We start from the raw sequence: 27,811 nt of genomic DNA on the forward strand, positions 1-27,811 counted from the left end.
TAACTAAAATCTTTGGGCCCTCTGCTGTGTAAGGGGGAGTCTATATATATATATACATACATACATACATACATACACACACATATATATGTATATTTGAAAGGAGTTTTTTATATAAAATGCTTCACAGCCTGGATAAGTCTTACTTAACCACACAGCCACCACTCTTATGAGATGCATTCCTAATACAGTAAGCAGAGTTTGACCACAGAGACTGATTCACCAAACAAGGACATTCATGAAAGGACCTTAGCCCCCTGCTCAGATGTAGCCAGTAGATAGCTCAGTCTCCATAAGGATCCGCTAGAAAGGGGAGCAAGGGCTTTCCCTGCCATTGTCTCTGTTGCTTGCTCTTTGATCACTTTCTTCTGGCAGGCTGGCTTACCAGGGCACAGGGGAAGAGGATGCAGGAAGTCCTGTTGGGACTTTGTAGGCTAGGGTCAGTTGACAGTGGAGAAGGGCTCCCCTTCTCTGAGGACTAGGGGAGGGGCCCAGGGTGGAAGAGGGAGGGAGAGTGGGGCTGAGAGGGGATGAGGGAGGGGGCTACGATTGGGATGTAAAATGAATAAATTTTGAAAAGTAAATTTAAATGTAAAAACCAAAAGCAAAAAATAAAAAATAAAAAGAATTATGAAAGGTGAAAAAAAAGAAAGTCTGAAGCTGGCATTTATGAGTAGGAATATACTTTTGCTGCTTGCTTAATTGTATTAATTGTATTATTTCACACACAGAGAATACAAATTAGCACATTTTTGTGAAATGCAATGCAATATCTAAAGATAATGCATTGAAGTGTAAAGTCTTCAAACTCTTAAAGCCACCTCCAGTGACATGTGTCCTCCAATACAGCCACATTCCCCCAAGCCTTCTCAAACAGCGCCACCACTTGTTGACCAAGGATTCAAATGTCTGGGACTGTGGGGGACATCTCATCCAAACCGCCACAGTCTTCAATTGTGAGCACAGACTACTTCAGTCATGAGTTATCATTTGTCAGAATGACATCTTGACAGTCATCACTAAAACACTTATCTACTTAAGTGCAGTCTTTTTCCAGTATTGATACATGTTTGATTGTTTTTTATAAATTGAAGCTTATTTATCGTATATTGAACATTGAAATTTTCTTATCCCTTTTCAGAAACTTTTGAAAACTAATTGCACCACAGGGAAGAGGGCCTATATCAGGTGCCCTCAGTGGGGATTCTCCACTTGATACTTTCATTGACTCCACTTTTCTATCCTTTCATTAGTGTGTTTTTCTTTCTGGCAGCTGTCTTCTCCATGTCTGCTGTCTGCTTATGAAGTAGATTCTAAGTAAAGGACCTAAATAAGCTGGTTTCTGCAATCACATAGTTGTCCCATAAATCCACCTATAAGCTAATGGGAGGAGGTATCAGTTCCTTTTCTGGTAAAACAGGCTTTACAATTTCTGCTTCCCATTGCTCTCAAATACGTGGCTGGCTTTAAAAAAAAAAACAACTTATTCAGATTACATCCCAGTTGTTATCCATCACTTGTATCTTCCTGATTTGCTCTCCTTCCCCCTTTCACCCTATTCCCTTCCCCTATGTCTGTGACAGAAGGGCACCTCCTCTCCTACCGTATGAACACAGCCTATCAGGTCTCATCTGGATAGCCTGCTTCCCCTTCCGCTGAGTTCCACCAGGCCTCTGCACCAAGGGAAAGTGGTCAAATAGGAGGCACCAGAGTTCATGTCAGAGGCAGTTCTCACTCTCCACACAACCATGGAGAATGCACTAGATCCACCGGCTAGATCTGAATCGGGGCTCTAGGTTTACTGCGTGCATTGTGCTTGGTTGGTACAGCAGTTTGTGCAGGCCCCCCTGGGTCCAGTTCTGCCAGCCTTGATGGTCTCCTTGTGAGGACCTTCTGGGTCCTTCTGTCTCCCCATTCTTCCACACCACTCTCATCTGGAGTTCCAAAATGAGTCCCAGCATCTGTCCTGATCCCCCACTGAGTGAAGTCTCTCAGAGGACTTTTTATTTTGGGGTTTTGCTTTGAAGGGGTAGGCTAAGTTCTGTGACACTGAGGATCCTCCCTAGTCTTTTAAGAGACATTTTATTTTGTGAGTGGCATATGAGAGGGAGTATGAGAAATCTTTCTGTACCCACTTACTGCTAAAATTTCCTCTGCTCTTTGCCCCGGTCATCCCCCACAATGCCTTATGAAGTTTATCATAGATTCCGACTCTGGACGAAATGAATGGTACTGAAAAGATATAACACACAGATCCTGCATCTCACAGTATTTCAATTAATTAGTTTGTGGGACAGAGAATAGGGAATTTTTGTTTGTTTGTTTTGCTTTGAGTCCCACTTGATTCTAAAGATATCCAAGAGCTGAGAATCGCTGGTTTACGATATGTACTTTGTTTTGGACGTTTGTATTGCAATATTAAATAACCAGATTATGTCTATCCCCTTCTTGCAATGTTGTAGCACTGAAATCCAATGCATGACAAATGTGCATTTATCTTAGTATTTTAACTTTCTCTTCTTTGGCAAATACCAGAAAAGTTAAATTCAAATGACAATACACATGTGTATATACCTGGCATAGTCTCACTTTCTGAAACAGTCCTGGGCTGTAGCTTTCATTGTTGAGATCATTTTATTACCGTTTTGTTAACCATTGTTCCATTGAATGACTTTACTTACCTGTAATTGTGAAGTCACGTGTATGTTACACTATCTTTCTCTTACTCATAGCACCAGAAGAATGGGCCACAGCTCGCTCCAGCCTGAAGGCACCGCCACCAAGGTCAGCCAGAGGGGGACACAGGGAACACCCCTATGGTAGATATTGAAGGTCCTCTTCACCTGTGACCTCCTCAAAGACAGTTCATAGCCTGTGGTCTCCACAGAAACAGCAACAAGACAAGTAATAGTCCTTTTTTGTTTGTTTGTTTTTCTATTCTAGGGACAACTGCTCATAATTACTTCCACCTATTTCTTGTATTCCCTCTTATACTGTTGATGTGACATTGACACTAGCATTATTTTATAAAAACAGACTGACAAATAAAAGACCATTGGCAAGCATAGTTTATAAACCACTCATTAGATTGATATTCTTTGGTTTTTTTTTAATTGTTGTATGTAAACTCCTCTTTCTCTTTTCTTTTTAGTTTAGTTTCCCTTTTTGTTTTGTAAGAACAAGCATGAATCTGTTAGCAGATTTTGACTCTCAACCAACTAGGATGTTAAAAGACTGTAATATGATTTTGAACTAGTTGATAATAAAGTTGTAGATAAGATGTTTTAACCTGTCTTTTAATATCTGTTAGTTAGATGAAGATGTTCAATATAAGTTGTAAATTTAATTTTTAAATGCTGTTTAAATGGGGTTGAAAACAAGCAGCTACTATATGTATGTAGCTAACTGAATTTGTTCAGTGTTTTAACCTGTATTTGTTAAAAAAAAAAGAAAAGAAAGAAAAAACACACATAAAGTTCCATGTGTAAGCTTCTCTAAATAGGAACCACAATTTGTCAAATATGTTTGCCATCATTTGTCAATAAAGCTGAAAGCTTTTGTAAAAAACTAAATTTGGAATTACTTGTTTTCTAACTTTAAATGCCTGCTTTATTTCTTCTTCAAGAGATGCCTAAAATGTTTTCTATTTAAAAATTACAAAAATGGACCCAAGCCTGTTTTTAAGATATCTGTGTAATACTTTAAAATGTATTAATAACTTATGGTTGTTAAATAATTTAAAAGTTAACAAACTAAACTGTTACATGAATGAATCATGGTTAGAAAACACTAATGTATAACATGTTAATGGAAGAAATGGATTTAGAATAATAAATGGATTTTAAACTATCCTCTAAGCTTTATCTTGCTAAACACAAATTCTGATTGACTTGTTTGCACTAGCGTGTCTCTCGTGAGAAAGAGTAATGGAGGATAAAGAGGTAAGATTACCACTTACCACTGTCTAAATGCCTAGTTCTTCAACCTTTGAGTTTCCCCGCACATTAAATATTCCCATCTAACATGTAAGCATTGCGTAGATTCACTTTATTGTTTTCACTCAAAGGAGTGCGTGGACTTCATTCGCGTAGCTGATAACTGTTTGACCAACCAATCATCAGTGTCAATGGCTAGTTGTTGCTAATTCAACCTCAAAAACTCTATTTGTAATTTTCAGTGCTAAATATCACCGCCCTTGAAGGCAGTTTAGAGGGCTGATATTTCTTTTGAGACTATCAGACTTGATGGCTGATGATTATTAAGGAAATATGTCGCAGGACTCACAGGATGACTAAACGTTAAACAGGTAACACTGATAGTAACTCTTTAAGTTTGCCTATGCAGCATTAGTAATGTTAAATCTTCTCAGTTATTAAGTTCCTGATAGTTAAAAAAAGTAAACCTACAAAAATATAACAAATAGGTCTATAGGCTACTAAAACAACTAATTAACATTAACTAGAGGCACCAAAATTATTTTACACTATATAACCCTCAAGGTAATAAACAGAACTAAAATTAGCAATAACAGTAATGCAACTCTTGCTAACATCCAAAGTAAGCTAAATTTTGATGGAGAAAAAGAAAACAAAAAACTTGATAGTAGGGATGGATGCCAAAACTGTTACTCTTCTAAACATAGTTTTTTTTGTTTATGGTGGCTTTTTGTCAATGTGATTGGTTTACTTTTTTGCTGCTTATCAGCTGAGGCATTTTGCTGTTTAGTTTCTGCAGCTGGAGTTGCATGCTAATAGTTTTATGACGTGTGTGTTTGTCATCGAGTAAAGTTGTAAACATTTGCCTCTGAAGGATGCTGATCAGTTATGTCTTTGTCTTCTATTCTTTCTTGCTATTTCAGGTCCGCACAAAGAAAACATAAATGGTAGCAGATATGACAGACTAAGAGGGATCAAGGTAGGCTGGGTTTGTCATCTTTGATATAATTGTTACTACCATGGGAAGCTGGAACAGTAAAATTATATATGCCACTCTCTGGTATATTTTTTAAAAGTTAGATTTTTCTTAAAGATCTGAGTAAGTTTTATCTTTGCATTAAAGATATGATTTGGAAGTCATCTGGCAAGGATTTCTGCACTTATTTAAGGATTTGTCAGATGAGATGAGGTAGTGAGTAATATTTAACCCTTTCCTGTGAAATGAATTCTTTTTCTACAAGCTGTTCTTCCAATTGCACAATCACAGTATTAAAACGTTTATCAGTCTGAGGATCCAAAAGTAGAAAAACATAAACTTTAAGGAAGGTTAAGGGGAGAGAGAGGATGTCCAAATGATTAAGCCAACATTTGCATCCCTTTGATAGTCAAATAGATACAACCACAGCTTTCCCAGTCCTTGACTGAAAAATTCTTGTTTCTAGCTGCTGTTGTATTTGATTTAGCAAATAGTTATTGAATAACAAGCACTAGAGGAAATTGAGACTTAACTTCTACCCACAAGGAGCAGAAACTATTAGCCAATAAGCTCCAGAGTGAAAACAGAGCAGGAACAGTTATGAAACCTATAGGCTGACCTGAGGCAAAGAAAACTGAAATGGCTGTGTGCAGTGTTTGAGACAAGGTTAAACACCCCATGCTTTCTCTCTGGTCATTTTTCATGTTCTTTTGACTACATACATATTCATTATTTGGGCTAAGTTTAAGGGGTGCTAAATGAGACAGGAGAGAAAGCCGAGGCATCACTAGCATATTGGGCAGGATACAGAACTTGAGACTCACAGAAGGGTAGAGTAGTGTTTATCTCATGGGCTGGGAAGACTCTCTTGGGGAAAGGAGCGCACTGTTGGAAGAATCTTTTCAGCTGTGAACCTGGAGACTTTCAGGTCACCAGAACCTATGCTTAAGTACAGCAAAAGCAGAGGGCCATTAAAAAAAACAAAAAACAAAACAAAACAAAACAACAACAACAACAAAGCACCTAGAGGGAAACATTGGCTGAAAGAAGAAAAAATTAGAAAAATCAAAAGGGAAAAAAAAAAGCTACATGGAGCCATTCTAAGCACATTTTCTTCTGAGGTATTTTCTACAAATTCAAATTGTTCAAATAACTACAGAACACTCTGTGAAGTTCATCTGCAGGTCCTTTGTAGCCTCAAATATTCAGAGTCATAGAGAAAAAAAAATCAGAAGTTAGTTAGAATTAACATTCTAAATGTTTTTCTAAAGCAAACGGCAGCAGCTCAGGTTTGGGGACCCTGCTTCTTTCAACGGGAAGGAAGGCAGGATATGACAGCACAATGAAAAAAAAAAAACCCAGCCATAGCTTGGCACTGTTTTGCTATGCCAGTCCTAGTACATGCCATTATAATAATCTGATTGTTGTGGACGTATGAGCCAGCCTGACTCCCATGCATTCTATCCAAGGATCACATAGGTTTGGAAGCCTCTGTCTCAAGAGGAGCCCACCGGCAGCACACATGCAACCTTCTGCAGAAAGGCAGGGGCCGGCGCTGGCCAGGATGCACACATGTCAGTAGATAAAACCAAACGGAGGGGAGAGAAAGGTTAGTCCCTGACACCTTCAAGACTTAAGTTCAAACAGCAAACTATAAAGAAGGAAAATAATCCTTTCAGTTATACAGGAACTCATGACCTAAATTAGTCTGGACTGACTAATATTATTTTTCCTTACCTGAAAGAAATGACAGAAGTAATATGAAATCAAGTTTAGGAATAGGAAAACATGAATATATATATATATATATATATATATATATATATATATATATATATCCAACTATTCAAATAATTGGAAATGAATGCAGTGTGGTTTTCTAGAGATGAGTAGAAGTTATCCTAGCTTAGAATGACAACCTTTCTACCAGTGTTTTTAATAGGATGTTTCTCCTACAATCAGCAGAAAGCTATACTGGGTTCCACTGCCAACATCATATCTTCTGTCAGAAACTCATGCCTGACACCATCTCATGTATGGACAGACCTCATATATGCAGAACATTCTCATGCCTGACACCACCTCATCTATGGCCCACTTTGGATCCATCTTTGTGCATTCTGTTTACACACATTCTGAAGGCCTGCACAAACTTCCTATAGATTTCTTCTGACAAGAAGGATTCCACTGGCATACTGATATTCCCGTGACAGTTGAGAACTCACCAATATGCCAAATTTGATCTCTTAACCAAGTATTTTACATAATGATACCATTAGTAATGAAGAAAGTTCTGTGGGGCCTAGAGAGATGGCTCAGAGGTTAAGAGCACTTGTTGCTCTTCCAGAGGTTCTGAGTTCAATTCCCAGCAACGGCACAGTGGCTCACAACTGTCTATAATGTGATCCGATGCCCTCTCCTGGCCTATAGGTATAATGCAGGCAGAGTATTGTATCTTTAATAAATAAATCTTTTTAAACTTTTCAAAAAAACGTTCTGTGCCTTCTAATATTTTTCAAAATCTTACTATACTCAATCTCGGCTAAATTTTAATCAATTTGCTGGCATTTGAGAACCTAGCCAGGATTTCAAGTCTTTCTTTTAATATTTAGACAGTATTCACCTTTGGTTTATTAGTGGAACCAAAGCCATTTAGCATGATAATAAATGAATTGCTAGCCATTTTTACATAAACTTTACATAAAGTAACATATAAACATTCTCAGAAATTCAGTGAAAGAAAACAATATTTTAGAAACACATTTTTTAAAAACTGACTTGACTTGTTTAGTTGTTCATTTGAAATCACTTGGCCTGCTGTTCAGAACCCCATATGTCCTTGGAAAGATGCCCTTTGTAGCATTTTATCTGAGTTCATGCAACCATCATAGACATGTTCAAGGTTTGGCTCTGTTGGGTTTCAGTGGAGATACAGACCACTGGTCAAAAGTCTGAGTGGGAAAAACATTCAATTTTAAATTCTGATTCAATGACACCTGTTACTGACAGCATTATTTGTACTTCTGCTGGATCCTTGGGAAGGCTTGGTTCTTATTGTAAAAATAGTGCAGTAAATATGTGGAAATATGCAATTGTATGGCAATTTACAAATAGATTTATATCTGTTTTAAAGGTAGAACATTAAATATAATAACAGTAATTATGATGAAGCCTTTTGGCTTTGGGCACACATGCCAAATACAGGAGCAGAAGTTTTACATAAACACTAATATTAAGCGCCTATACTTTTAAAAAAAATATGAATATAAACCAAAGCAAGTAGCTACATTCTATAGATAAAGCATTAATTTTCTACTGCCAATTAGAAGCAAAGGAAATATAAAAAAGAAAGTTTTCTGTCCCACATATTATTATTACTTTTACTCTTTTATTGTTTGAGGTTGGTTTTTTTTTTTTTAACAATTACATGGATAGGAGCAGGAGAGGTGGCCCAACAGTTAAGAACATCTGCTGCTCTTACAGAGGACCTGAGTTTGGATCCAGGCATCCCATTGGGAGTCTTTAAAATACCTTGTAACTCCAGCTCCAGGAGATTTGATGCTCTTTTTTGGTCCCCATGGATACCTGCTCATTTGAAGCACACACACACACACACACACACACACACACACACACACACACACACACACACAATTCTATACATAAAAATAATTGTATACAGTCATAGCTTTGAAGAATCTTGATTGAAACTATGGCAACCCCAAACAATTTAACCTAGTGTATATTCTGTAGCAATAAGACGATTACATTAAAAAAAAAAACACACTGTGGTGTTTTTCTTTTACTTTAAAATGCGTTCTTACTTTGGTATTTCCCCGAAAACTTAGCATTCTTCTAAAGTTTCTGACTCCATCCATGAAAGATGCAGATGAAAGTATCACACGTTTGCCATAATTCACGACTGTGGCCTTTTGTAGAGCAAATGATTCCATTTATACTCTAAATTCCATCTGACTTTATGAGAAAACACTCACATGATTAAATGACCACGGAAGTAATTCTAGGATTTTTGTTCTGCAATCACAGATCAGAGCCCCGCTAAAGAATTGAGGTCAATTTCAACACAGAAATGATGTCTGAAGCCATACAATCATGTGTTAAGAGCACACACACACACACACACACACACACACACACACAAAAGCCCATCTTAAACACTTTTTAAAATCCCTGCCACCGGGGTAATATATTCCACTTGTCTGGTCATTCTGTGTCCTGATGAGTAGCTGAGTTAACAAACATTGGTGTCATTGACTGACAGGCGCTAGTCTTCTACATCTAGCCTGGAGATTAATTTCCCGGCTCCTTTTGCAGAATATATTAATTGGTTCTTGAAAGGCTGTTTACGGTGAGAGAGAAAAGGTCACTCTACTTAATATGCATTTTACATCTGGGTCTTTTGTACTTGGTAAGGAGAGAAATTGAGAGAGAATAAGATGTCTGATTGGTACACACTACACATCTTAAGAGGTTCTGGTTCGCGCGCGCATACACACACACACACACACACACACACACACACACACACACACACACAAAGGAGGAGAGAGAGAGACAGAGACAAAGACAGAGACACAGAGACAGACAGAGACAGAGACAGATAGACAGAGACAGAGAGAACAAACACTCCCTTAAACTTGGTTATCCAGCTGCACACCAATAATGATTTATGTTTCTGGTCCACTGTGTATCCTGCTTTCCAGTGGCAGATGATATATGATGAAGTACTTATCGGAGAGACTTGAAGACAGGTGACTTGTTGTCTCAGAATCTTTCTTGAGTTAAATTCTCTACTAGATGCAAGCTCCTGCCACCTTAGTGTCTCTTATGGTGACTCGCCCCTGCCTTACTCTGTCTGTGAGCGTTTCCTATTCTGGAACCTTACAGCCTGCCTTTGTGACACTATGATGTCCTTCACATTGCCTCCCACCATTTTCTTAGTAACACACGACATATTAAGAGGGCAAGTGAAAAGCTCACGCTCTCTTCTTGGAGTTTGTCAACTTGTATTATTGTTTTCTATTTAAATGTATTCTAACCACCACATAAAAACAAAATTTGTACTTATTAATGGGGTATCCTGTAATGAATCAATGCAAGTAGCAATGTATAATTTTTAAATCAGATCAAACATAGGCATCTGTTCAAATACCTTGTCTAGGGGTGAAAACATGAGAAGCCATTTTTCCAGCTTTTAGAAGTGCGCAATAGATTTGTGCTTGTCTGTAGTCACTCGCCTAAACAGTAGCAGCAGAGCTTCTTGCACCTATTGTGTAGAATTTGGTATGTGTTCATTATCTTCCCCGATGACCCTTTTTTTTTTTGGCTCATTTCAACACTCAGATTTTGTGAGATCAATATTTTCACATTCTATGCATGATTTTCTGTGCCTATCTTATTTTACTTAATATAATAATCTCAAATTCCATCCATGTTGTTTCAAATGACAGGACTTCATTCCTTTGTATGGCTGAATAGTATTCCGCTGTGCCTATGGACTACACTTACCTTATCTCTTCATCAGTTGGTGGCCATTTTGGTATTCCCATGTCTTGACTACTGTGAATAGAGCTGCAGTGAACATAGGAATGCAGGTACTTCCTTAACATCCCCAGTTGCATTTCCTTGGGCTCTACCTGATCGTAGGACTGCTGAACTGTAATTTTACTTTTGTTCTTAGTTGGGTGCAACTTTTATATCTTTTCCATAATGGCCAGATGAATTCATATTCCATCCAAAGGGTTCAAGACTTATTTTTGGTAATAATCACTCTTATTGGAGTTGGGCAATAGTCCATTTAGGAATTTTATTTGCATTTTTCTAATGAAAAAGAGTGAAATTTTTATCATCCATCTGTCATGAACAATGCTTTAGCTAAGGTTTGGTTTATCTGTTGAATTATGTGTCTGTATATGGACATGTGCATGTGAGGACTCATACAGAAGCCTAAGGCATCATATCTCCCTGGAACTGGGATTAGAAGAGGTTATGAGCCTCCGGGGGCAACAGTTTTTAAAAACAAATATATCACACCTTCTAAGAAACATTTCTGGATTCTTTTATCATTGATAACCCCTTAGTATAAATTGGTTGAATAATTAGCTATTAACTAATTGTCTGCTTTTTTTATTTCTAGTGACTACTCAAAATCAGTTTTTGAATAGATTTGACAGCAAATGTGTAATTTTTTAGAAGGCTCTGTTTTGTTTTACACTGCTCCTATTGGTTCAATTTTATGATTGCTAAAACAACATGAAACAAAGTTAATGAACAGAATGCCTAATGTCAAAATCAAGTGTATGATACAACTTCTTAGAGATAATGTTTGTATTTTTATCCTCTCTTTTATTCTGGTTTTCCATTCCTCTGAGGGTGTTTATTAGTCTTAAATAAGATGCTAGTAGATAAATATATTAACATTCTAGGTGTTGGGTTTGCTGTGTTTCTTTCTGTGTGGCAGTTCACATTATGAAGAAAAGGCTATTCTCAAATTCCCGTTGGGCACTGTCCTGTTGCAAAATTATGATGTTCCTGCCTCAGCATCACATATGCTTGGATTACAGATGTACACCATGACAATCTGTTTAAAATACATGAGGCTTTTTAAAAAAGATTTATTTATTTTTACGTGTATGAGTACTCTATTTGCATGTACACCTGCACTCCACAAGAGAACATCAGACTACATTACAGATGGTTGTGAACCACCATGTGGTAGCAGGGAATTGAACTCAGGACTTCCAGAAGAGCAGACAGTGCTCTTAACCTCTGAGCCATCTCTCCAGCCCAATACATGGGGCTTTAATTTTCAGAAATGAGCTGACTTTCTGTTTTAGAGGGACAAAGTAATCTAAAACCCAGTTAGCTAAGGTTAATGTCCATGTGAGGACGAAAGCTGTATTGGCTAGGGAACAAGAAGTGAAGTAGAGTGTGAACGAAATTATTTTAACTTTCTCAGCTGCACTTTTGTCATAGGTAAAGCAGTCATAATAATACCACCAGCTCATACCATTATGCGACGAAGTAAGATGACATAGGAGAATGTATTTCCTCCCAAATTTAGTTACTACGCCTCCAAATTGGTTCTTCTTTCTTGCAACAAATTCTAAATGCATGGCATCCTCATACTGTGTCTCAAGGGTGCAAATAAAAATTGATTCTAGAATCCAAATCAATTTTCTGCTAGAAATATTTAGTATGGTTTTATTAATATTCTAATTTTAATCATCTTAATATTGACCTAGTATATGTCGTAGAACACAGTTATGAAATAGTCATTACCATTTTTATTCTTTAGACACTTGTCAAGCAAGCAATGAGAATTATAAGATTTATATTCACAAAAATCTTATAAAGTGAGATAGATAGATAGATAGATAGATAGATAGATAGATAGATAGATAGATAGATAGGTCCTATGTGCTAAAATGAATGTAATTTCAGCAGTAATATATAGAAAATTGTGGTTGCAATAATGGATCACATAATACATGTTATTGCTAAGAATCTGTAAACAGCTTCACTTATTTTGTCAATATTTTTATGTATGATACAGATAATAATTGTTGAAAGTATTTACTTTTTCACAAAACCCATACATTTCAGGTATTATTGCACCTGACACCAACCTCCAGTGACCAGAAAGATAGTTTAAGTGTACAAGCCTTCTAGATTATAGGTGTGCCATAAATAGCCAAGTAACATGAAACCTCAATAAAGACAAAAGTAAACTATGAAATTCTGTCCCAAATGGTAATCATGGTCAGTTCTGACTGAAGACAGACCTTCCTTGTGTTGCTGTGTCTCTAGTGTATCCCTGCAAATGAAGATCCGATGTCCAGCTGGTCTCCCTTTTTCTGTCCTTTCATATTCACAACTGAAGTGTGCATTATCTTTATTAGAGTTGAGATGCCAAAATGAATGTGACTGCAGACATAAAGAAAGAACTAGATTGGAGACAAAAGCAATAAGGCTCCATTACAAGTGCGAAAGCATGGGAAGCAGGAGGGAAGTTTCTTCTGCATCCTTGGAGCTGGTGATGGCGTCATCTCCATCACGTGCATTTCCTGTGCTGGCTCAGCTGACCTTAGACTCCTGGCCATAGCAGCGCACACTCCCGCCAAGTGGCTGGAGAGCCACTTGTGAGTCATAGAGCCCAGCACAGGACAGGTATTCACCACCATTTTCTTAGATCATTGAATTTTCCCTTGTGACACTTTTGCAACTTTGAAACTTTCCTATATGTACAATATTGAGTGAACAATGCAAATTGATGCCTGATTCTCACAGTTTTTGGTGGTTAAACTCACATTTTTAGAAAATCACAAATATTGTCCATCACAACTTTTGGCTAGTCCAGGGATTTAAAAAAAAAAAAAAGAATGAAAAAGGAATATTAAATCTAGACCTGGAGAGATAGCTCAGCAGTTAAGAGCACCTGCATTTGAATCCCAGGAACTCAGTGTCTCACAATCATCTCTAACTCTAGTTTCAGGAAATCCAATGCCTCTTCAAGTCTCCGTATGCACTGAGCGAGCAGGCACGGGGCACAGATATATAAAACTCATACACTACACACAACTGTTTTAAGAAATAAGTACGGAATCTATGAGTACTGATTCTACAGTTATCTTACCACACTGTTTTATTACACCATTAGTATTTTTGAGTGATAGTAGCCACCCATTTATGTTTTCAGAGAAATATATCTTGATACACTGAACAGTGTCAATGCTTTGATTGTAAAAAGAAAAAAAAAAGGTTTTAATAAGAACTCATTGCTTATTTAATACATTTATATTATTAACTTTTTCTTTCTTAAAATTTATTCCAGTCTCATATATTGACACCCTGACCACAGCTTCCCCTCACTTCTCTCCTCCCTTCTCCCCTACCAGTCCCTTCCCCACCTCCTCTCTCCCCAGATCCACTGCTCTTCCGTTTCCCTTCAGAAGCAGTCAGGCCTCCCAGGGATATCACCCAAATATGGCATATCGAGTTGGGTTAAGACTAAATTCCTCCCCTCATATTAATGTTGCATGAGGCAACCCAGTAGGAGGGAAAGGGTCCCAAAAAGAGGCAAAAGAGGCAAAAGAGGCATAGGCAGCCACTGCTCCCATTTTAGGAATCCTGTAAGAAGGCCAAGCCACACAACCATAACATGTTCAGAGGACCTAGGTCAGACCCATGCAGGTTGCCTGGTTGTCAGTTCAGTCTCTGTGAGCCCCTATGAGCCCAGGTTAGTTGATTCTATGTGTTTTATTGTGGTGTCCTTGACACCTCTGGTTCTGGTACTAGATTATTATTGTAAACGATTAACTGTATATAATAACATTCTGTGATGAGTTGCATGGGTACCGGGCATCAGGACTGTTAATTCTCTAGGCCTTAATGCTAAATGCCCCCATGTATCTTACTGTCTAAATGACTTACTGAGTTCATGGCTATCTGCCAGTAACTGTATGGTTTCAACACAACCATTCCAGGAGAAGAGAGCAAAGAACACTGTATTAGCAAGCTGGGATCAAATGAGGGATTTTTATTAAAGAGTAGTCTCATAAAAATCTACAGCTGAAGTATTTGCTAAGCTGACTACATCCTTAGCTGTCCCATGTTGAAGAGTAGCATCAAGGGCCACATGTCTGTTTAAATATCTCCAAGAAATACTTGGAAAGAAAAGCCAGACTTCACCTTCCACATTGCAAGAATCAATGTCTCCTAACTTTTCCTTTCTGTATATAATTTATTTTTATTTTATGTACATTGGTGTTTTGCCCACATGCATGTCTGTGTGAGGGTGTCAGATCTTCGAGTTACAGATAGTTATGAGCTGCCATGTAGGTGCTAGGAATTGAACACAGGTCCTCTGGAAGAACAGTCAGTGCTCTTAATCCCTGAACCATCTCTCCAGCCTGGAAAAGTATGACTTTTAAAATCTAAGATAGCGTACTAGTCTAGGCTGATAGGAGACAGTTATCAAATGAATACTGAGTAGATACTTAAGGTATTGCTTCTAGCTTTTTCATGTCTTACATGCTTCATGTAACATCTATGAATTTGACAAGTTATCATATTGACTTGTATGTAAAATTCTAATGTTCTGTGTGGCATCACATTTACATACATATATTTACAAATGTAGGGCTTAATAGTTTAAAATACTCCTAAGTTAGTGCAGTATCTTGGTTGTTTTTTGTTAACAACCTAGACTCACGGGAAGAGGAAATAGCAATTGAGGCATTACCTCCTCAGCATGGCCTGTGGATAAGGCTGTGTGGCATTATCTTGATTACTGGTTAAGGTGGAGGTCCTATCTCACTGTGGACAATGTCATCACTAAGCAGTATAAGAAAGCAGGCTGGGCAAGCAGCAGTGAGCAAGCTAGTAAGCAGCATGCCTGCATGCCCTCTGCTTCAGTTCCTGCCTCCATGTTCCTGCCTCAAGTTCCTTCCCTGACTTCCCTCCATGATGGACTATAAACTACAATATGAGATAAATCATTTCCCCTCCAAGTTGCTTTCTCCTAATGTTTATCTCAGCAGGAACAAGTAAAGAAAGACATTGAATCAAGAAGTACAAATTGTCTCTTATGGAAAAAAATACACTTTCAATTTTGTATTTTATTCAATTATTTATTAGAGTGAGCACATGAAACGTCATGCATTTGGAGACAGAGGACGACTTTTGGAAGTCTGTTCTCTCCTTGTACCATGTGTGGCTTCGTGATGGAACACAGGCCATCAGACTTGGAAGTAAGTACTTTAACCCACGGAACTGTTGCACTGACATGCAAGACATATTTTTTAAGTTTTAAATAAAAAATAATAGTTCATAAAATTAAAAGTTTTGTTCAAAAAACTGACTTGAATTTTACATGTTACATGTTAGGTTAGAGAAACATATTCTCTCTAAGATATTTAACCTTTTCATTTTTTTGTCAATGCTAGTGCTTTGCCTGTACATATATCTGCTGTGTTTGTGCGGGCAGGTGTCTTGTTTTCTTTTCTATTATTAAAGCAGCATAGGTCAGAGTTTTTAGCTTTCTCAGGCTCCAGGAGAAATCTCATTTCTAAAACGGAAACAGGTTCTTGAATTTTTGCTAATTTTGTACATAGCTTAGGTGAGCTGTATATCTCAGGGCCTGGTAACTCAGGACTGCACAGACTCCTGGTTAACCACCAAAGCCAGGGAATGTACTTTTGTGACACCTGCAAATGGTGACACAGAGTCATGAATTTGTAATAAGTTAGCCCCAAGAACTTCTCCACACCACTAATGCAGGAGAAAGGAGGGGTCTAAGAATACAGCAGGAATGAAAATTTCATTACCTGGCCAATGTCCACAGGAGAGAAAAAAACCATATGAAGTGTTAAGACAGTGTTTCTGAGCACATATGCACATAGAAAGAGAAAACATTCCATAACGACACTTAGTAACTATTTAATTAGACACCATTTCCTTCTCTTCTGAGGCTGATTTATTTTTAGAAATATGATGACACGTTACAAACATTTTATATTTTATACACAATTAGCTATCCGATCAGATGTTCTTCCACTTGAAAGATACTTTTTTATCTCCCCAAATAACCTGAGTGATGATACTAAGCTGCAAATACAGTTAATTTTATGGACTTGGCAGGTAATACAGATGAATGGTATGTTATTTTTGAAAGGATTTGCAAATATAGATATTATTTTTATTTTTAGTGAGACTACAAATGACATCAACTTATGCCTGCCCAACTTGGCTGACTGAAGGTTCCTAAACATACTTATTTGTAATTGTCTTCAAAATACAAATAGGAAAACATAATTTAAAAGTAGAAATTTTAGAACCAGGCAGACTGTTAATTTGTCAATAGCTTTGTGTTCTGATGGAATTAATTTTAAAGTCAAATTATTGAAGTAAATCAATAAGCTACAAATCTGGGTGTGGTGACAGATACCTATAGTCTCAGCAGCTGGGAACATAGGGCAGAAAAATAATTACTTTCAGACCACCAAGGGCTACACAATAAAACCTTGGATAAAACATGAGTAGCTTTTATGGTTAAAAATAACACATGAGCTGGAAAGATATATATCTGTGTGTTTAAGAGCAGTGGCTGCGCTAATAGAGGACTGGGGTTCAATTCTCAGCACCCACATGGCTGCTTAAACCTATCTGTGTTCCTCTGGCCTCAGCTGTCACTAAGCATGCACATGTTGCACAGACATATATGCCAGAAAAACACCCACACACATAAGATAACAGTGTTACCAAGGACCAGCAAGATGGCTCGGTGAGTAAAGGTGTTTGCTCTCCAAGCTGATGGTGAAGTCAATCTTAGGGATCTACGTTGTGGAAGAATAGAATACTGTGTTATGTGCATATACACACACAAAACAACGTGTAATGAAAATATATAAACAAGGTCTTGTACTGTCCAGAGTATTGCTTTGTTGTATTAGTCCAGTAGTCAGATCTTCCCAGAACTTGCATAAACAAGTAAGAGTCTTACTTCAAACATACATTGAACATTATTTGTATAAAATATCTAACTTAAATATCAGTTATTTACATGACTTCAACTTCATTTCTAAGCCAAAATTTTACTTTAAACAATAAAATTTTTAAAAATTACTTACTAAATTAATCATTGATCATAAAAAGACATTTGCCAAATAGTCAGAAAACATTGAGCCATTTTTCATACTTCTAGAGAAAATTAGCATTATTCATAGGTGATCCAGGTGGCGTACTGCAAAGAGGACACTTACAGTACTTCAGAGTAAACTAACAGTATTTCAGAGGACACTGACAGTATTTCAGAGGACACTGACAGTATTTCAGAGGACACTGACAGTATTTCAGAGGACACTTACAATATTTCAGGGAGGACATTTACAGTATTTCAGAGGGCACTTACAGCATTTCAGAGCGTACACTTACAGAGTAAACTGACAGTATTTCAGAGTAAACTGACAGTATTTCAGAGTATACTTACAGTATTTCAGAGAGGACACTTACAGTATTTCAGAACACATTTAACAGTATTTCAGAGGACAGTTACAGTATTTCAGAACACATTTAACAGTATTTCATAGGACAGTTACAGTATTTCAGAGGGCACTGACTGTATTTTAAAGAGTACATAGATAGTAACAGAATGTCTATAACATAAAACACTTAAACATTTCCCAACAATTCTAGCTACAGTTAAACAATAACTTAATGACTTGTGTTAGAATAATACATCCTAAAGTTTATCCCCAGTGTATGTTTTAAAATATATTTTGTACTTTAATTGTTAATGTACAGAACAACTATATAACATCTGTGGTAACATTCTGTCTTAGTTGTAATTGGAGGCAAAGCTGAGGATGTATTATTTCATTTCTCATAAGCTTATATGGGAAATGCCCAGAGAACATGTACAGAATTTTTGTTACTTGTTGGTTGCTCAATAGCTCCAAAAATAAATGCATTAATTAGTATATGGAATAATATTTTAAAATATACTGAGTTAAACAGAGGATAGTTAGTGGAGGTACATGATTTGTTTTAACATCAAATTATATGTATAGTAAGATAAATAGTAAATAAAGATAAGTCAATTACTCAGGTAACATGTTCCTCAATAGTCTGTATGTAAAGTCTTTCAACTTATCTAGAACAGTAACAAACATGAACTGACCACCTTAACTGTTGAGAACATGGGGGTTCTGTCTTAGGACACTAATAATGGGTGAATCATCCCAATTCATGACAAATAACAAAAAATATAGAGCCAAGATAATCAAATTCTAACAAATTCAACCACTTATGTTTTAATGTAACAGGGTTTAGGAACTGTCAAATAAACTAAGAAACACACCGCACTGTGCTAATGCCCAAGCCTTTGATCAGGATTTCCAAGTTTGTCATTACTTGGTTGTGTTCATAGTGTGAAGTTGAGAGGACACCTTACACTGAACCTCCTATCAGCCACCATTTCTAAATGTCCTGTTGATGGCTTAAAGAAGGGGACAGCCACAGTTTTATTAAAATACATTTGCAGTGGCACTCGCTGTGTGTAGTGTAATGCTATTCCTCAGTGGTCTAAAGAGCATGTGTCCTCTCTTTGTCAATCTGCAATGCATTTCCACCCTATGAAAAAGGACATTCAACTAATGTTGTCAATTAATTAGCAACCCTAGTGGTAGAGATAGCAGATATTTTATATTAAAATGAACAAAAATTGTTGTAATCTGTTCTACCCAAATAACAACAAAGCCAAAAATAAATTTTCATGTTCAAAAATTGATCAGATTTCTGGATAAGCACATTTTCAGTAATTCTACAAACTAGAGGGAACACGATGATATGTCACCCAATCAACTATTGCCCTAAAGCTGATAAATCTTATTTAAGAAATGTATGCTTTCAGTGGTGTTATAAGTTACATATGGACAAGCTTAGACTTCTGGTACTCTAAAATAAGATTTGCTTTTTAGTTGTGCTAATATACTCTTCTATTCAAACCCCATTTTAATCTTCAGCGTAAATACAGTAAAATTCTTCCTATGATGAGTCATTTCTTCATGTTCATCTTTTATTCCTATATGAAGTGAGACCTTTGAATATTGACACATATTCCTTATCAGCTAGATCAGTGGTTCCTGGCTTGTAGGCAGCAATCCTCTGGGTATCAAACACTTTCACAGGGTCTCATATCAGATGTTTACAATACAATTCATAACAGTAGCAAATTACAGTTATGAAGTAGCAACAAAATAATTTGATGCCTGAGGGTCACCACAACACAAGGGTTGTAGCATTAGGAGGACTGAGAACCACTGACCTAAATGATAGTGCAAGGTCCTGTAAGAACTCTGGGAATTTTTAAGAAACGTTTAAGTTTTGCTAAGTTTAATTATTCTCAAATGGCTTCTGAGAGTTTTTTTCCTGATTAACTAAGGATATGGAAGCAACATATGAACATCACTTGGCAGCCACTAAAGCAGGGTGCTTGTTTGGGGTTGGTAGAGATATCAAGTTTGATGCACTGTGAACAAAGGCAATTGGATCTCATGATACGCATGTCCACCGCATGGTACCAATGACAAACCAGTTTGGCTACAATGACAGACAACTGAAGTCAGAAGCCTACTCAAGTCAGAGGGAGTCACCTGCTTCCCGTCTTGTTGTAGCTGCTTATAAATATCACTGTGCCGTGCCTTATGCTAATGACAATGACTTATGGTCGTCATTACCTTCACTCAGACTCGTAAAACACCTCCCCAGGAGAGACTAATCACAGCTAGAATGCCGTTAGTTAAACTGTTTTCCCTACAGCACAGAATATAAAAAGCACTCAAATATAAAAGGCGAGACCAATGATTTATTTTGCTTTGAGTCTGTCTGACAATGCTGATTGTAGTTAAATTTTCCATGTGGTGAATTGAGATGCTATATACAAATGCCTCACAGATGCCTCACAGATGCCTATCTGGGTAACTGCATGATGCTTCAGCATAACTCTGTCCATCTAAGAATGTAGGTGAGGATGTATAAGACCCAAAGGCTAGCATAAATCTGGCATTGACTGTTTAGGGGTCAGTATTTCTAACAGTGAGGTGAACCCTTCATCATCCATTTGTGCTTTCATCTATAAACGCCATTTTTAAGGTGCGTATAGAGGGTCTATTGTGGGGCCAGGCAGCAGTGTTTACAGGGAGGATGGCTTTTAGCGTCAGATGGAAGCTGAGTGTTATATTAAGTTTTTGTCAAACAAGTGAAAAACTTGATTTTATTGTGCACTGTAGCAACATAACCGTAATGTTTTGATTATCATTTGCCATAGCTTTCATGTCTTACATCACCAGAATTTGAAGTTATGAATTCCTGGGTATTAGAGCAAAAAGGAAAACAAAAAGAAGTCACCAAGGAGATGAACTTTGTTGAAAGAACATGATAAATGTTTGAACCACTTTTGACAAGAAACAGAACAGGAGACAAAAGTTCTTGTGAAGAAAAATGTCATCTGACATACCTGGTAGACATTTAGAGGGCTCTCTTGAATGAGCTACTGTAACTGTCTTTCCAAGTTTGGCCTTTTTATGGTAGAGGGAAGTTGTTACAAAGAGCCAGCAGGGTGGCAGCTGGTAAATATCTGTGGGATGACAGGAAATAGAGCAGAGTGAGCAGAGCATTACAGCATAGGGCATGCGTTGCCCCCTGAAGTTCTAATTTTCTCTAATGCAAAAGGATAAATAAATATATGCATTGTAAATAGAATGCCCATGATCTTAGTTTACAGTGGTTGATATGTTGTAACTCTGGCCAATACCACCTTTCCCTTTTCAAGGTTTTAGTACGCATGAGAAAGTAGGGTAGCCTTATCTATCAACAATAATATATGGCTATCAGTACTTATTACTCATGTATTAGATGCTTGCCAGTTGTTAGAGATGTTAGAATGCTTTCAATGAGTAATGAATTCTTCATAATAAGACAGTAAAGCATCAGCTGGGGACATGGTGCTCAGTGGTAGATCATTTGCACAAGGCCTTGGTTTCTATGTACAACATTGAAAAAAGGGAGAAGCAATAATGAGTCAATTATTTTATTATTCCCACATAAGAATTAAGGAAACAGAATTAGAGAGACTGAAACAGCGCTGCATGCTCTCACAGTGGTCAAGCCTCTAGATCTCAGCATACCGCAGAAGATGTTATGCTCTCTTGCTAATTACCCAGTCATATAATTAATTATTTTACTTAACATATCCAATATTATCACTAGTTCTACTGTTATTATTCCTAGCTCTTGTAACTGTATTTGTATAAGGCCAAGTGCTTTACAGATACAGGAAAAGCATGAACTCAATTGGGAAATAGTTCAAGGTACTGATGTCTCTATATTAATAAAAAAGATTTGTTGAATGATCGGCTTATTCCAGGCACTGTATTTTTTTTTTATTTTCCCTGTGATCAACCACACCTTGTAAAACAGTTCTACAAGACAAAATATATGGCTCTCATGAATACAGATGCATTGCTTCAGCTAATAATCCAAAATTGGTTCACAGGTGAACATTGAAGAATGAGGGATCACGGTGTTTCCATAGACTGTCTCAGATCTTTCTATGCCTGGTCACCTGGGAGTCACTGATTATACAAATACTGGGCAAGCGAAGAATCTGAATAAAATGAAAATTCTTAGGGGAAGAACTTTCCAACCTCTCATATTTATAGCCACTCTCATGTATGGAATACTTGACAGGTTATGGATTTTACATACCGTTTGTCTTTTATCTCTTCGCCATAGATCAAATAATAAGAGAAATATATTTGAACCAATGGAAGTTCAATTCTGCTATGCTATACAGAATATTCTCTGAAATCTCTAGATATTGCCCCAATTTAGAAATATTTATGATAAAAATTAAGTGAATATAATATGTGTATGTACATAATCATTTTTGTCATACCACTGTGCAAACCATGTGACTATAAAACAAATATAATATTAGTAGTGAAATTCTATTGTATCTAAATGTCTAGTCATTATTTCTAAAACAGAAAAAGTAGAAGTTTATATGAGTATTCACTAAGTTCTTTATTCTATAGAAAAGTGAGTAAATATGACCAGGCTTATGCATGAAAACGATGACAGTCCACTTGGCAATATAAAAATATGTGTATAAATATGGACTGTGTGCTGTCATTACAGACTAAGGAAATTAATTTGACCCGAGACTGAAAGAGATGGAATCATGAAAGAGATGCAATTGAAAGGAGCTCATATATGGAGAAAAAGAAGGTGAAAAGGAACTTTACTTTTCTTTCTTAGCTAAAATTAATATCTTGCCTTTGGAGCTCAAGAGATGCCTCAATGGTTAAAAGCTCCATATTGTACTTTCAGAAAACCTAAGTTCAGTTCTTGGTACCTATGGCAGGCTGCTCAAAACCACCTACACCCCCAGCTCCTGATAGTTTCCACATGTGCATGTGCATGCACACGCACGCGCACACACACACACACACACACACACACACACACACACACACACACACACACACACCTTAACATAAAAAAATAAATCTATTAGAGTATTTAAAATAAAAATCTTGTCTTTAAGAATTTTTTGTCTACATTTCAGAAGAGATTAGATACAAGCTACTAGATCAATCTAGGGTACATGATAAAATACCAATAAAAACCTAGAAATGCTCAAATATTATTTATAACACATCTATGAGATAGCATCAACTTGCTTGACATCAACTTATATATAATTGCAGTTTTATATTAATATCTGTAATACATTTATTCACAGCTAGTAAATCTAACTTAGACCACAAATTAACAATGGCAGGATTTGTGTGCTTTTGTTCACATTTTGATTCTTAGGTTGTTAGCATAGTGATAGCATCTACTTTTTGCATGCTACATGGTTATTAAATGGATCAGACCATTCAGACGCTTGATTGACTCATTCTTCCTTGCCTGTGAGGCCAATCACAGTGGTCTCCATGTAAAGGCTATGTATTTTAGCTATGGCAGTTTCTTCTTTTTTGTTGTTATTTTTGCTTTGTTGTTGTTGTTGTTGTTGTTGTTGTTGAACCAAAGGTATCATAAGCTGACAAAATAAGGTTTTAGGCCTTTTATTTCCCAAGAAAAGGTGGAAAACACAGAGGAGCTATAAACCTGTTTGGCTGCAGGGTGTTCTCTTTTGAGAACAGCTGTTATATTGGTTACTTTTCTGTTGTTGTTGTTACAAAACACCATGACGATGACATAAAGGAAAGAGTTTAATTGGACTTATGCACGCAGAGGATCAGAGTCCATGATGGTGGTGTGGATGCAGCCGACAGCAGGTGTGGCATCTGCAGGAGCATCTGGGCTCACACCTTGAAGCACAAACAAGAAGCAGGAATAACACACTAAAAATAGCATCTGTTAAGAAAGCTTTTAAGGTCATAGCCAAAAACATACCTAAGAATCTTCATCTCATTATACATATTGGCTCCGGTTAAATCAAACATCCCTAGCGTTGGTTTCTGGGGTGGAAAATGGTCAGACGTTCGTATTCTCCTGGTGAAATCTCAGGACACCTTTTCAAACAGGGAGAAGGGCAAAAGAAGAGGAAGGAATTAAAAGACAGCAGAACAGAGACAGGACATATAATGGTGAGCTAGTGACAGCTTTGATTTAGCATTCATAGGATATGTCAATCACTTTGTATGACGTGGAATAAGAATTCCAGGTGAAACAATTTTAGTAGATTCATACTTTGGAATTAAAAAAATGAGCAAGTAGACCTGAAAGAAGGATCCTGTGTGGAAGCTATTGTCATAACACTAGACCACTTAGGGCCTTAACCTGAGGCCACTTGAAGAAGTCTAGACTGTTCTTCCCCATTGATTTTTAATTCATTTGAACTAAATCTGGGATAGAAAGACTTTTTAAGATGACTGCCCACCCTAAATTAATATTCAGTAAACTCTCAAGACTCATGAAATTCAGAATCGAATGAAATAGCCCAACTCAGAGCCTTGCTCTCCTCTCCTCTTAAATGGCTGGCACAGCATTGGCATCCACTCTCCCCATCCTCGTCCTAGAGAGGACTGATCATCTTCAGAGAAAATCAATGGAGGAAAAACATGTTTACATAGTTCTTTATGAGTAGTGATTAAACAAGATCCTAACCAAAGTAGTTCATTCATGTTGGGTCACATGAAACAGCTGAAAATACAATGAATTTGTGTAGTGAGGATATTTCTAACATGGACCGTCACATCGTTGGTGTGATGCCTACTGTTACTTATCAACTTGAAGCCTTTGGGAATCGAAATTAAGGAACTAACCTCCATCAGATTGGTCTGTGACCATGTCTGTAGGGCATTATCTTGATAACTATTGATGTAAGGAGGACACAGCAGTCAGTCAGGAGTGTTATCCCTGGGTAGGTAGCCTGGGATGTGTAAGAAAAGTATCTGAGCAAAAGAAACTTGTGTCTTTATGATTAAGGATACTGCTGGATAGGTTAATATTTAAAGAAGGCAAGTATAGGATAAACAGTATTTTGTTACGTTTCCTGGGTGCAATTCTTTTATTGACCATCAGCTAACAGTGAGACCTCTGCCTTAGACTCTCTTTCCTTGAAATGAGAATAAAATAATATCCACATTTATGATTTTTTCCTGATGAAGCAATATTTAATAAACTACAATCCTGCTGCCCTTTCAGAATGTTTCTGCCACAAAGGAGGTGATTGGTGAGTGTGTGTTGGCAAATCAGCCACAGATTAGACTATATAACTTTTTAGTCTCCTAAAGAATCCCTAGTGTCAGTGTAGGTCTCTGGGATGAGTTTTTTTCATCTGGAAGTCAATGCCTCATTTACACATGTTTTGTAGAAACCCATGATTAAAGTACACCAAAACAGCTTGAAATACATAAAGCCCTGTGTCACCGGAAGGTACAGTAATTATGTTAAAGGCATCATTTGGATTCTGCTTATGCTGCATCTTTTAAATGAGCATCAGATTTTTCTCTGAGCAGTTACCATTCCTACAGAAGCAAACACAGATGGTGCCTAAGCTTCCTACTGAATCCTTCTAGGCAATAGCATTTATCAAAATACCGCAGGTCAGTGTAAAAAGTCAACCCCCCCCCCACTTTGGTGTCATGCAGCATGGTAATTCAGGCAAATAAACCTTTGTTGACAAGTTTAAGGGGTTTCTGATGAATAAAATATACTAGTAACACAAACAGAAATTCCTACATACATGTAGGCTAAGTTTGACCAAAAAATAAAAAAATAAAAAATAAAAAAGCACTTCTTTTAGCACTAAAAAAAAAAGTCACTTTGTCTTTTTTTGATGAACATTTCTAGACAGAACGAAACCAAAGTTGATTGTAAATTTGTGGGATTTTGTTTGTTTTTTGTTTGTTTGGTTGGTTTTTGTTTTTGTTTTTTGTTTTTTGCTATATACATAGGTTGCTGTTCCCACTTGATTTGGCCAAACAAAGAGGAAGGAAGATTTGTCTTGCACGTACTTACCTTACCTGCAGACCTGTGATCTCCACAGCTCAGCTCTCTTCCCTGGGTTTTGCCGTTTCTAGGTCTGTCTGCCCTTGAACCAGTCCTTGCACTTTCTCTGGCTCACTCAGGAGAAGATCCTTGGCCACAGGCAGTCCCATCTGCTGCAGCTGGCTCCTGCGAATGGAGCCTCTGGAGACTAAAGATGAGACAGGAAGAAGACAGAACATTTCTCTGAGATGCGTTCTGTCTCCTAGCCACTCCATAAGCAGCTCCCTCTCTTAACTGAACCTTCTTAAAGTTGCCTGGATTCCGGTTCCCACCAGACAGCATTCAGTTCCTATGCTATAACAGCCACTTTCCTGTGTTCCTCTAGTGTAGTGCTGGTGTTGCTTACTCCTGGTATTAATTTCTGGTTTGTCCTATTTTTTTTTTTCTGTCTCAAAGCTTTTCTCTTGATAGCTTATCAACTTTCTGTTCTTCCCAGTACCTGCAGTGCAGTCCCCTCAGGATACTCCAGGGGAATCTTCATTTCCTAATTGTCCTCCGGTAGATTCCAGGTGCGGCATGGGCCACCTGCTCTTACTAAAGACTCAGGAAGGAAAGGCTGTTGGCTGCAGCGTCTCTTCTGTTGTCACCACTACAACCTGTCAGGACTGCATGCAGACAGTGTTCCCTTCAGCTCTTCTCTTTTGCTAAGTGACTGTCCCACCACAACTCTGTCTGTGCTGTCTCAGTGGTGGGGGGACAGGAAATGTTGTCTTAGTTTCTGCAAACTTTAATGTCGGGACACACTCAATGATTACCTTTGATTGTTAACCTAGCCTATGCCTCTTTCCACAGGAGCTAATTTATCCTATCAAGAGTTGGCATGCTCCCTAGTCAATGGCAAAGGATAAAACAGTTCCTAGGCTCCCCTATATGCCAACAGCAGAGCTAGAATGTATAGTATGTTAGTTCCTATTCTGAAGCTCCGTTCCTTGTGCTTTCTTTCCAGTGGAAGAAATGTGGGCCACTAGACATTTCTATGTCTAAAAGGTTTGGATTATAGCTATTCACTTGTCTTAAACCAAAAGTGTCAAACTCTTGATCTGCAACCCTGGGGCTTGTTAACTCTTCTTGGGGTGCTGGAGACTGCAGCATATTACCAATGCCAAGTTTCTAAAAATAGCCTTTGTGGGGGTTCACACACTCCTTTAACCACACCATCCTATTGCTCTGCTTTTCTTCCTCAAAGGGCCTTTTCCCTCCCAGTTGCCCTTGTTAGCTTATGTGAACTCTGCCATTCACAATTTGGGTGGTGTTGCCTGCAGCCTCTTGCTTGTGTCTCAATGGTGCATTATTTGAAATGTGATTCTCCGCATCTCTGTAATGAAATGTCTGCCTTGACTCCCCACATCTACTGCCCAGAAACTTCCCTGACACTTAGGAGCTATTTGAAGTACACTTGGCTGAACTATTAAAACCCTGCTGAAAGCTCTTGAGCCTCACATGCTAGCTTGAAATGAGTATGGGCTCTTGGCAAGAAAGTGGTTTGTTGTGCACCGTCCATACTTTTAAGTCATATTTTATCAACAAACTGGTTATTGTTCTCTACTCAGAAAGACACTTATATCTTTGTTGATCAACAGCAGCAAGGAGAGAAATGAACGTGCTGTAACAGGCTAAGGGGACCACTCTCCAATCTGCTCCTGGTTCTAATCCCTTCCACCAGAAGCTGCATCTTGTCTCTGGGTTTGCTTCCATTTCTGCCTTCATTTCCATGTCAATCTATATGGCCTCCACCAGCAATTAAGTAAATGGTGAGTCTCTTAACTCATTTCCTTTCAGAGGATGAGCTCAGCCTATTCTGCTTATTCAGTTATAA

General features: G+C 37.6%; 1 protein-coding gene across 7 annotated transcripts in view; it reads left to right on the forward strand.

Moving 5' to 3' along the window:
- Positions 1-27,811, forward strand: part of KHDRBS2 (KH RNA binding domain containing, signal transduction associated 2) — a 487,677-nt gene that overhangs the window by 440,472 nt on the left and 19,394 nt on the right. For 6 of the 7 annotated variants that reach the window (XR_014774012.1, XR_014774013.1, XR_014774014.1 and 3 more), the window contains 5 exons: positions 2,733-2,904; positions 4,859-4,914; positions 10,383-10,526; positions 15,571-15,683; positions 22,630-22,719. Coding sequence is in view for 1 of the 7 variants with exons in the window: in XM_084754861.1 (XP_084610987.1) it covers positions 2,733-2,830 (98 nt within the window). In the remaining 6 variants the exon portion in view is untranslated. Of the gene's footprint in view, positions 1-2,732; positions 3,840-4,858; positions 4,915-10,382; positions 10,527-15,570; positions 15,684-22,629; positions 22,720-27,811 lie in introns of those variants that run through there. The other variant, XM_084754861.1, reaches the window with a different exon arrangement.

This window comes from Acomys minous, assembly GCF_964271855.1.
Source record: "Acomys minous genome assembly, chromosome: 13".
NCBI lineage: Eukaryota > Metazoa > Chordata > Mammalia > Rodentia > Muridae > Acomys > Acomys minous.